Below are 12,345 nucleotides of genomic sequence, written 5' to 3'. Positions count from 1 at the left end.
CGATGTCATTAAAAACAACAAAAACACCTCCATTATAATTTTTACATTTATACAAATCCACTCATCTGTGTACAGCTTTACAGGGATGTGATGGTCTGATCTTGATGTAGTGTTGATGACAGGCCTTGTTTTGTTTAGGAACGATACATAAAACTGTGTTCACAAGGAATAATAGACTCTTCATGACATAAATTATCAAAATACAGTATTGCAACAGTCCCAGATTTTTAAGAAACTGAAATGTTTTCCAGTGTGAATTGGTATATCTGCCAAAACGGACATCAATACAATCGATGTTAATCAATGAAAATTGGCATAAAAACAGCTTTGATTGCATTCATTGCCGGCGCTTTAGTTTTTCTGATGCTAATGCACAGTGATGTGAGAGAGCTGTACAGGAAGTATATACAAGTTTGCAGCCATCATATAAAATGAAGAAAAGTCAATTATTAGGTGAGTGTAAGTTGTCTTGACATTTATGAGGAGTCTTAAGAACAACGACATACTATCAGCGCATTATCAGCACTATCAGCGCATTCCGATACAACTTGCCATCCTTGATTGGACTGCACGTCAGTTCCATGACAGGGAGTCTGCAGCTGTGTCAATGGTGACATCAGCTTACTCTGCCCATAGCAGCTAATGGAGCTGGCAGCAAACAAGCACTGGAGACAACACAAGCCCTGAGGGGGGCAGAAGTGGGCATCCCCCATAGGAGACTCAAACCAAAGGGTCCTCACACACAAACACTTGTATAACAAATTACAGTTACAAGACAGTGAAACCCAGCAGGGCTCAATCAAAGCACATTAAATATTACAACTAAACAGACAGTAAGATAGGTTGACGAAGTGGGGACAACAATTAGCACCAAGTCAGCAGGGAGCTCATCGTCCAGCAGCGAATCAGAACTGCTCCAGCAGCTGTCGGAGATAGGTGGCCTTGGAGAGCTGTCTGTTGGTCCTGGCCAGCTTGTAAAGACGGACAGTCCAGGGACACACACGGCACCTGCCGCTCCGCACAGCACTGCAGTTCCTCAAATCTGAACAAAGACACACAATGGGGACAAAAGGTCAGCGTCATCAGTGAAAACACTGTCACAGGAAGTAAACAACAGTAGCAGTGAAAAACATAAAACAGGATAAACATGATATAACCAGCTTTTAAGAAGGGAGGAGGAGTGAGGGGTGGGGTGGACCTGACCTGCTCTGTACTCTCTTCTGATTGCATGGTCCAAATCAAGTCAACAGCACTGACTTCACTTTCGGACCCAGAGTGCAGGTCTTCTTTACTATGATCCACAACTCTTTCAGGAACACTGGTGTCATGGGACCCTTACTGTTTGATCCCAGAAAGACCATGGTGATTTCCCTTCCTTCACTGACAAAGTTAGATCTAGGTACTTTACAAAAAACTGGTCTAGACCCACATCAGTCAGTTGAGGATTCCATGTTCCACCAACAGTGCACCAACATGGGACAAAATCTAATATACTGTCAAACTGTTGAAATCAGATAGGGAGGTTGAACGAGAAAAAACTCCATCTGGCACAAAATTCAATGAATGTTTTTATTACTGTATTTTTATGCATTTTCAAATTGTTTTAAATGAAACTTCTCCAAAGTCCCACCGTGAGTAGTTGATCTTGCTGACTCTCCCACTGTCTCATGTCCTGGTGGAGTGTAATGGCAACCTCTCTGGGGTTCAGTGCGACACCGTGAGCATATGCCCGCTGCGTCAACTCTTCACACACAGGACAATGAAGCGTGGTGAAGTACTGGGAGATTGTTCCCTTCCTGCCCACTTCCTCTGCACCCACCATAGAACAGGATGCCTTCTGGATCTGGAGCAAGACGAGATGTGAACAGCTTCTTTAGTTTCAGGACCCATATGCCAGTTAATATATGTCCTGAACTAGAGTCTGGCTAAGTGGTTTTGTCTTATGAAGAAGTTGACACTGCAGCTTGACCAGCAGAGGGCATCAGTTAATGACACACATTTCTGTTATAATGGACTGAATTATAAAAAACACTGATTTGCAGAACTTCTTCTGTAAGGGAAGATCAGTCATGATGACTGCTCTTTTCCTGAGTCGGCTGTTTGTGGGTCGTTATTCTCTCACCCTAGGGAGCTCCTGGTACCAGCTTGAACACATCCACTCCAATAAGCTGAAATATTCGGGCCAGCGGTGGCAGAATCTGCTTGGTGATGTAGTAGGTGCCATTGAGTCGGAGGCCAGGGTCCTGCAGAACCTCCATGGGACGTCGTACCAGCTGGATGAGGGGGACCCCAGGCATCCCATAAACCACCACATAAGGCACCCGCTCGCCCACACGCGGTTCCAGGCGACGGTCATATGCCATCATACGCCTGGATCAAGACACGAAGGATACGAAACGGATCAAAACTAGAAAACTTGAAACTTCTGTTCTACATCCAACTCTAAATTACAACAGCACCAAGATCAACATGCTCCTTCCTTGTGATGCTGCGCTGGCAAACCGCCCTACAGCTTAGTTTTTCCTTCTTGGTCGGGCTTCTGAAATCGGATTTTTTTTTTCTTTTTCTTAAAATTCTGCCATTTGGAACCAGGTTGCTTAGCAACAGACACAGGCACTGTACACGCAGGCTAGTGCAGCGAAACAATGAGCACTGTGGGGAAAGAGTAACTGGCTTCATACTAAGTACTTTAAGGTTAGTTGACAGTATACCCTTACTCTCTGCCACACACAGTTAACATGCAAATATAATTATCCCAGTTAAACTAAGGGCTTGCTTTCTTCTGTTTTGTGCAATTTCTTGACTAACACTTTGTGACACAACCAAAACACACACACGCGCACACCACACACACACACCACACACACCCCCCTACCTGGTGAGCTCAAGTGCAGGGACACAAGCTCCGGGCCGGTATGAGCCACTGCCTCTGTACTCCTTGCCGAAGGTCAGGTCTTGCATGCTGGCCCGACCATCCAGGACTTTCATACACTGATGTTGCACGAACTGCTTCACCTGGCTAATGTCTCGTGTCTCGAACAGCAGCTTAATTGAACGCTCTAGGATCTGGACAACATGAGAATGGGACAAAAAAAAAAAAAAAAAAAAAAAACAGGACTTGGATGAAGTCAAATTAAAACAGGATTCATTGGAAATATAACACAAGCACTAAAATAGCACTGACTGATTCCTGTTGATATTTTCATGTAGACTTTCCTTCTTCCTTCAGAGCATAAATGAAGATGTCATGGCTCTTACTGAAGGAGGCCAGAGAGACAGACGGGGGAGGAGAGGAAATGGTTTGCCTGTTACCTTGGAAACAGCAGGGCACCCATCGCGGCGCACTATCTCGATCCCTTTGGCATCAAACACGGGCTCCTTTTGCTCAAGGTTTTCATACATGTATCCCACATAGCGCTTCTTTGTCTGCAGCACACTCGGCAGATACACCTGAGACACACAGACACACACAGATCAATTATTACACAGCTGTTTCTATAAATTTATACTTATATACATGAATATAAATGTATGCATGTACCTTCTCAAATTTGAGCTTGACAGGTTTGGGATTAGTTGCAGTCACAGCCTCAGCGATCTCATGGCCGATCTTGAAGGCCTGCTCTTTGGTGGCTCCCTTCAGCAAAACAAACATGCTGTAAAGAGAGAAGAGGGATCAGTTCAACATCACCTCCCAGTCCTACATCGCTATGACTCCAGTAAGTGATAGGGGGAAATGGCTGCACAGCTATCCCTCTTACTGGGGTTGGAATGGTTGGCAACAGTCTGACACATGGAACCATTCACACTCTCACTCAAGCCTACAGGCAAATTTAGATTCACCAATTAACTTAAACATGCATCTCTGTTAACTGCGGGAAGTTATCTGGAGGGAACACACACAGGGAGAAAATGCAGACTCCACATAGAAAGACCCCAGGCAAAGGAATCGACTCAAAACCTTGAGAGAGTTACTCAGTCACTGAGTAAGTTAGAGAGTCTGTCAATAAGTCAGACAGATTGATGGGTTTTTTTTCTCTAAATGGAATAATCACCCTCTCCTCCAAAAAAAACAAAAAAACAACATAACTGAATCATGTTGTATTGAAAGTTTGAAACTTGAAAAAAAGATACTGAGACCAATTCAGAAAACGTCTGGTGAGCTGATAAATCATGGGGAAAGTAGGGCCATTTTCAAATCAACTTAAATAGAGTCCGACTTCTTTTGACCACCAATGGAAGCGCCCCATGATGATTATTCGATGGAATGCCAGTTTAAGGCTCTTCAGATGTGGCTTCATGGTGCCCAGTGAGTAGATGTTCTTCCTGAGTCATAGAGAACTGAATGCTAAGGCTCTAGAGCAAAACCTTCAGTTTTGCATGTTTCCAATAGTCTAACATTGTGATGATGTTGGTAATGAAACTTTATCCCCACTAATGTCAAAATGTGATCAAACAATATTGTCATGTGTTTGACAGCTTTTTAAAATGTTTAAAAGAAGATGAGAAAAGATGGTTTGTACCGGATTTAGTTTACTACCTACTTTCCACCTGTACCTGGCCAGGTAAATAAAGACAATCAAAGGTAAAAAGCGTCAAAATACAGAACAATCACATACACACGTGCATACACACCCCCTCAGGTATAAAACAGTACATAACAGAGGGATATAAGAAAATCCAGGTATTAAAAAATTACATATTTTGACAAAAACATTTGGCTCAAGATTAATACTGATTCCTTTAATTTCCACTTTTTGACTTTACGTGAAAATACATTGAAGTGTGTGCAAACCTTCCGGCAGGTTGGAAGATTGTTCTATTATTTGATGGCTCTGAAAGAGAAAGCAGATTGTGCAAAGGCAGAGCTATGCTTAGGGATATTAGCATCTCCACTTGAGACAGACCTTGAGGCTCTGGGAGTGTGCTCAGAGTGGAGTTTAAGTTTTTCAATGGGGGAAGAGCAGCATTATGAATTATTGTGTGCAGTAAACACACAGTTGAATACAACATTAGCTTGGCAAAGCTAAGCATTTTATATTTGCAGAGTATATCACAGTGATCTTATTGTCATGATTTTAGCTAAGATTTTCAGGGCTTGTTTGTTGAATGACCTGATAGGTTTTAAGACAGATTTACTTGCCTGTGACCAACCACATGATATATAATAATGATAATAAGATAAAAATACATAGTCACTGTTTTGTTGGTATTAAGGGTGAGGTGGGAATACTGAAATCACTGTACTGAAACCAACTTTTCCATTGCCAATGACAATTTAAGCAGCCACTTGTTCGTGATCTTTCCCACTGGTATGCAGAACTGCATCGTCTGCATACATCAGGTTCCCCACTCCATCACACATGGATGGAAGGTCATTCATGTATGCACTAAACAACAGCGGTCCTAAAATTGAGCCCTGTGGCACTCCCAAAACACAGGCTTATAAAGACGATGCTTTGACATTAAGAGTTTAAATGTTAACAGCTTTGAAAGGAACACTGAATGATTAACTATCAAATGCCTTTCGCAAGAAATACAGCACCCACTGCCCCTCCTTTATCAAGGCTGCTTTTAATGACTTCAAGGAAGTAGCAACATGCAGTTACAGTAGAATGGTTCCCTCTAAAACCCAACTGCATAGAATAGCAGTTTGCATAGCATTAAGTTTTCTTTATTTAAATGAGCTACCAATTTTTTATCTGCCTTTTCTGCAACTTTGGAAATAGCTGGAAGTATACTGATGGGTCAGTAATTGCTTACTTCCTGTATGTCACCTGATGTATAATTTATTTAGAGAAAACACAAGAAACTTGTGCGACAAAAAATGGACCAGACTCAGTGATTACCTTCCTAGCAACAAACTTTTGCCCTGCTCTATGTGCCCTACAGACAATATCCAACTAGGCCAGTGAGCAGTGATAACTATCACGTCTTTGGGGTCATCAGGTGGGGACCTCCTTCCGTCAGTGTTTCATCTAGTTAGGCCCACAACACCTCCAGGAGGATAGACCGTGAACACTGGCGTCCCAGAGTCACCCCCTAATGCCAGCCATCACCACTCTTCACACAAAGACAACTATCTCAAACAGCACGACTATCAACTACTCTGACCTCTCACCAACTGCACCAGTGAAAGTGGGTGGGGATACAGGGTCGGGTCGGGAGCATGAAAGTATAGAGGGTGAAGGAGGTGGAGGCAATACAAGCTACACTAGCAGATTCAGCAACTAAACTCACCTGAATAGCCCTATACTCAAACATATATAATATATATATATATATGTATTGTCTATTTATATATATATATATTGTCTATATATAAAACAGGAGTCAGGAGAACAGGAACAGGAGTCTTCAGTGAGACAGGGCATACTGGGGAATAGATTTTCATTCAGTGACAAATTTATAATTTGAGTGATGGAGGTAGTTATGACATCCTAATATATTTTTTCAAGAAAAACAATGTCAATTCCCCACATCTTTAGCCATTGAATTTGACCACAATATTAAGATTTTATTTACCTTTATCTCATCTATATTTTTTAAAATGGGATTTTGCTCATTACTTAAGACAATAGGGAGTTATGCTTCAGTAGATTGCCTCACAATTCCTTAACAGAGTTGAGAAATAATAATTAAAACCATTTGCAAAAGCTAGACTGTCAGTCTGTATGCTGCTATTTAACTTAAGCTCTTAAAACTTTTCCACTGAGCCGACCTATGCTGTTCCATAACTGTTTTGAGTTTCCTTTTGCTTGTTTAATTATCTCAAGAAAGAAATCAGCTTTTGCCTTTTGAAACTGCCCTTATAACCTTATTTCTAAGGCTTTTGAATATCAAACAATCTGTTTCCAAATCAGATTTTTGAGCTTGTTTCAGTGCTGCATCTCGTCTTCATCAAGAGCCATAGTGTGTCATTAAAACAGGGTAAAATTAGTTTTTTACTTTTCTTAATAGGCACTATTATAGTGAATGTGGATACAAAGTTCCTGAAATGTTGATGTTAGATCCACATAGGCCTGCTCACAATTTTAACTATGAACTGCACCCTCCCATTTAGTTTTCTTGACATCGTTATCAAAATAATTTATATCTTTCTTTTGAATCAGTAAGACATGTTTCTTGCCATTCTATTTCAGTTTTTGCACCTTGACTTGGACATTTGCCTTGCAACTAAAGTAATATTATGATCTGATACAAAACAATGATATTAAGAGAAATGTCTGGGGAGAGGGTGATATTAACCCCTACACATTCTAAGTTTACAAATGTCCATATCCATATGTTTCCACTGAATCCATTCTTCAACATATCATGGCCTAGCTTACCTAGATCAAGGCTTCTCTGTTTGTCTGCTTCATGCATTTAATTTAGCTTAATTGTGAAAGTGCAGAAGTGACAAAAAGCTGAGTCTTGCAGAGAAAGACAGCAGGGTTCTTAAGGCTGCCACACTACAGGTGTAAAAACAGTCAAACAGTCATGCAGAGTTTTTGATGGAGAGATTTAATTATTTCCTTTGAGTAGGTTTTCAAAACAGTTAAAAGGTTAAAGGATGGAAATGCAGTCGAGCTGTAATCAGTGAAGATGTTGAGACATCCACAGATACTTGCAGTGTTAAGAGGCTGAAGCAGGACAGTCACATTACTGTGTGTCAGTGGCTTCAGTAAGTGTGAGTGTGTAATTAGTTGATGATGATGGAGGAAGTACCTGTCTGTATCACCATACACAACACGTGCTCCCCACTTCTTTGTGTCATTGACTAGTTTGATGGCTCGCTCCAAGGTCTCTCTGGCTTTGTGGACAATGCTGTCGCCAATCTGGACAAGAGTGACAAGAGAAGAAAAAAAATATAAGGAGGAGGAGGAGAGGACATGAAACTCGATTATGGCTTAAAACAGAGCTACTTTCCCTGGAATCTTAAATTTTTGCACTCTAAAGCCAGGATTTTAGTAGATTGTGGTATCATTTAAAATCCATGATTCTTCAATTAATATCACTCCATCTTTCTATCATCTTCCTCACTGCGGCACAGACGGCTGGCAGTAACCTTTGATGAGCTTACCTCCACATTGGGCATACGTCCAGAGTAGTTTGCTGCAGTATAGCCAAATGTTACATTTGCAATTAGCTTGAGTCCAAGCTGTCGGGCGTCCAGCAGTTTCATGAGTGCTTTGTCCTGCTTGTAGGTTTTCATTGACTTCTTCACCATGATCCTGGTGTTGAGGATTTCCTCCAGCATGCTAGGTAAGACTCCCTTACGCACTGAGGCCTGGAGAGATAGAAGAACTTCAGAGTGCACGGCCATTAATTCTGCTGTGAAATATTTTGTCAATGTGGCTGTTGTCTATTTAGAAATAATACTCATATTTGTCATAATTAAGTGTATAACTTCAATCTCCACCAATGGAAGTCCCTGTTCACAGCTACAGGCCAACATGAGCATTAAACAAGAGCAGTTAAAATCTAATGTGTCTGTATTCTGTGCTCAAGTGTTTTATTTCAGCTAAATCCACAATGAGGCTGTTTTCACTGACTTCTGTTTCTGTTGTCATGACAACAGACCAAATTTGTCACAGAACCATGGCCCATTAAGACTACATGTGAATTTCCAAGCTGCTGCTAAAATCCTAAGCTCCAAACAACAGGAGTTGAAGACTGAGCAGAATTTACTGTACGGGAATCAGTCAGAGAGGATGTCAGGACACTAGCTGAACAGTGGACACACAAATTGGCAAGGCAACACTACTGACAGCACAGTAATAGAAACAGTACTATGCAGCTTTAGCTAGCTTGTAAATCCAGCTGAAGAGAAATATATAAAACCAGACCAGAACAAACAAGGTTTCCATCTTTGACAACCTCATTATTCACCAGTGCTCACTGTGCAATGTCAATGAATGTGTGTTTTGTGTTTTGAGACTGACTGTGGGACAGCAGCCAGGGAGTGTGGAGCCCTAAATGAGTGAACAGAAACAATCGAGGGATGCAGGGCATAAAGCAGTCTGTCTGTGGACGTGTTTGGCATTTGCAGCAACTAATGAACCTTGGTAAATCAGCACTGTTGGAGGATTCAGTTGTGATTTATAATGAGTGCCAAGTCGTTTTCCAGGACCACATAAGGTCCTAGGTGGAATCTCAACAGATGGTCTGTGGGTGCTGTACCTTGACATAGGTGATGCCATTGGGTGATATGGTGATGTCATTGCGGAGCTGGTAGAGGAGCTCAGGAGGAACCCTCAGGGAGGTGCAGCCAAACTTAAACTCATCAGGCCTAAGACAGACACACATATGCAAAATTGAAAATATAATTCATAAAGGATATACCTCTTTATTGTTTAAATGATAACAGTACATTCAAGATCAGGGGTCTCGAACTTGCAGCCCACATGCCAATTGAGGCCCATGGGATGATATTTTGTGGCCCCTACTTGATAAAGTTTAGTTTTAATGCAGCCTGCACCGAGTCATTGTGCGTGCCCTGCTTGCCAACATGAATTTGCAACATTAGGCACTTAGTTGAAACTTGATTGCGGAGTGACACCAAGTGGAAAGAAAATATACCCTGTCACCCAGCCCCAGTCATGTCTTCCTTAAAACCTGCCATGAAGAGAAAAGTTGGCAACAAGAACAGACAATTTCAGGAAACGTGGGACACAGAATTTTTTTTGGCATATCTTTATTTTTCTATTTTATACACGTATACATATATATATATACACATATGTATATATATATATATATATATATACATATATATACATATATATTATACATATATATATATATATATATACATATATATATATACATATATATACATATATATACATATATATATATATATATATATACGTATATATGTGCACTGTGGACAGCAAAAAAAGAATTAAATTGTACAGGGAGACGTGTTTCTTTACTGTACAAATGACAATAAAAATCTTGAATACTTGATAAGGCCCAACCTCATCCAGACTATACCTATAGTGGCCTCCAGGTAAGTTGAGTTTGAGACCCCTCTGCTAGATAAAGATATAAAATGAAGGTGTCATAATTCTGAAAGAAACTCAATACCCAAAATATACTGTGCTCAGTGAGGTAGAGAAAGCTCAGATACGATCTAATGTGTTGTCAGGCTGTTACTCACATGCCTTTAGAAATACAAAAAAAAAATAATAAAATAATAATAATAATACTTAAAAAAAAATTATAATAAAAAAAAAAAAAAAAAAATCACACCCCACCATGTGTACCATGTTCCATATTTCAGTAAGACTAATGGAAAATAAACTGACGAGATGACATTTATACCCTGAGCTAATTTGTCCCTTGGAGTGCAGGGACAGCCCAGGTTTGCAGGGCTCTACCCTTATGACACTGCAAAGGTAGATTTATATTTTGGAGAGTGTTCATAGTTGCTGTAGTTACATAACTACAATTCTCCTGGTGTAAAGTTAAAATTTGCCCTCACTTGCAGAACTCTGAGGTGTCAACAACATGCAATGTGTTCCATTAAAAAATAATGAAGCAGAAGGTGGTCACGGGGATACTTTCCTAAGGTAGTTCACTAGATATTGTGGGTTTGTGGACCTTACGTTCCAAGGCTTTCCATGTGGCCGAGGCAAGTGGAGTAGCAGTAGTTGTACGCGATGACAATGGAGGGATAGAGCGACTGGAAGTCCAGCACAACCAGGCAGTTGCTGTAGAAGCGCGACTCAGGCTCCATCACCAGCGGGAGGCACTTTGGCGCCCTCTGCTGTGCTCGCTGCTGAATGCTGGGCGTCACAAGAATGTAGTTCAAAGGTTTGGCCACACGCAGCATCATGGACTCAACGCGGTACTGTACAGACAAGAGGAGGATGCGATGTGACATCTTTTCAAGTATCTATTATCCCACCTTGGAACCATGTTGGGGAAATAAAGTTTCATTATCCTGTGAGCACATATCACATGCAAATATATGTCAACGGTAAACTTAAGATCCACCTTATCACACCAAACGCACTACCTACACAGACAAATGATAAAGATATTCTAACTATGCCAACAAGCACAGGACAAAATTTTTATTAATCACCTGTGATCCTCGGGTAAGAACATGAAAGAACTGAATGCCAAATAGTCGGGCTAGCTCGCTGGTTCTGCCAATGATGTCATGCTGTTGCAGTAGCTGCATTGTGCCCTGTACTCTGCTCACATAGTGGTCAACCATCTTCCACCTGCAGAAACACACGTCAGTGTATGCATTGTGGTATTATTCTTACCAGAGAGACCAGAGCTTTACAAATATTTCCTACAGGGGAAAAAAAAAAAGTATATATGGAAAAAAAAGTTATATACACATATACATTCTCAACACACACACACACACACACACACAATATATATATATATTATAGAGAGAGAGAGAGAGAGAGAGAGAGAGAGAGAGAGAGAGAGAGATTTTACAGCTTCCTGTTGCCAACCTCTGCCAATCAGTCAGGTTGCAGTTTTCATTACTGTCTTCTCAGATTAATTTAATAAAATGTATCAAGTGGAAACTGAAAGGTATTAATTATTCTTGCAAATAATTTTGAGTAAGAAATCATTTCCACACACATCTTCTAACACCAGCATGAGGTACTACAGTGTAATAATCCAGTGTTTGGGTGACAGTAGTGGTCAGGGCGCATATCAAACAATCAAAGGAGATAAACTTTCAGTTTGATTTCCACCTGTGGTAGACTATTATTCCCCTTCTCTCAAACTGTCCTATCTCATTATAGAAGTATGAACTTGAAGAAGTTGTTGAGCAAATGCAGTAACAATGTTTTGTTATAAAAAGAGTCAAGTATTTTTGTGCTCTACAAAGTGTTTTGTTACATAATTGTGTCACAGTAAGGTCGGCTAAAACAAAACATGCACTCTCCAGAAAAATATATAATGAATAGTTAAGAGGTGCAGGGCCAAAACTACATAAAGAAAAAGGAAAGGCCAGCAACACTCGTGTCCTTCCCAATTCAAAAAAGCTGTTTAATGCACAAGGGACTCAATCACAGACCGGTTTCGACAGCAGTCTTCAACACTGACACTGATGAAGACTTTTTCTTCGACTTCTCTGACTGTTTCTTTGACTCTTTCTTTTTGTCACAGTAAGGTCGACCTTGATCTGTTGGGCATAAAATTTCACCACTATTGTATTTCATCCCATTACAAATTCATATTGAATGTATAACGTGTTTTTGAGGTCACAGTGACCATTGACAAATACTCAGTTAAACCTTGAGTCCAAGTGAATGTTTGTGATTATTGTGAAGAAATTTCCTTAAAATGCTACTGAGGTAGAGCACAGCAAAAATAGAACCA

General features: G+C 40.6%; 1 protein-coding gene across 1 annotated transcript; it reads right to left on the bottom strand.

Annotated features, from left to right (window-relative positions):
• Positions 1–817: 817 nt before the first annotated feature.
• LOC115038312 (DNA polymerase zeta catalytic subunit-like) lies at positions 818–11,289 on the bottom strand. Its single transcript, XM_029497186.1, is given in 13 exon segments — positions 818–981; positions 983–1,026; positions 1,631–1,843; positions 2,123–2,146; positions 2,148–2,370; positions 2,876–3,066; positions 3,313–3,450; positions 3,542–3,656; positions 7,711–7,820; positions 8,066–8,272; positions 9,166–9,274; positions 10,596–10,840; positions 11,078–11,289. Coding segments are annotated over 13 exon segments (1,830 nt in total). The 5' UTR covers positions 11,213–11,289; the 3' UTR covers positions 818–905.
• Positions 11,290–12,345: the final 1,056 nt, after the last annotated feature.

Source organism: Echeneis naucrates, chromosome 24, assembly GCF_900963305.1.
Source record: "Echeneis naucrates chromosome 24, fEcheNa1.1, whole genome shotgun sequence".
NCBI lineage: Eukaryota > Metazoa > Chordata > Actinopteri > Carangiformes > Echeneidae > Echeneis > Echeneis naucrates.
The sequence above is the reverse complement of the archived record's forward strand: the minus strand, read 5'-3'. Positions and strand labels throughout refer to the sequence as shown.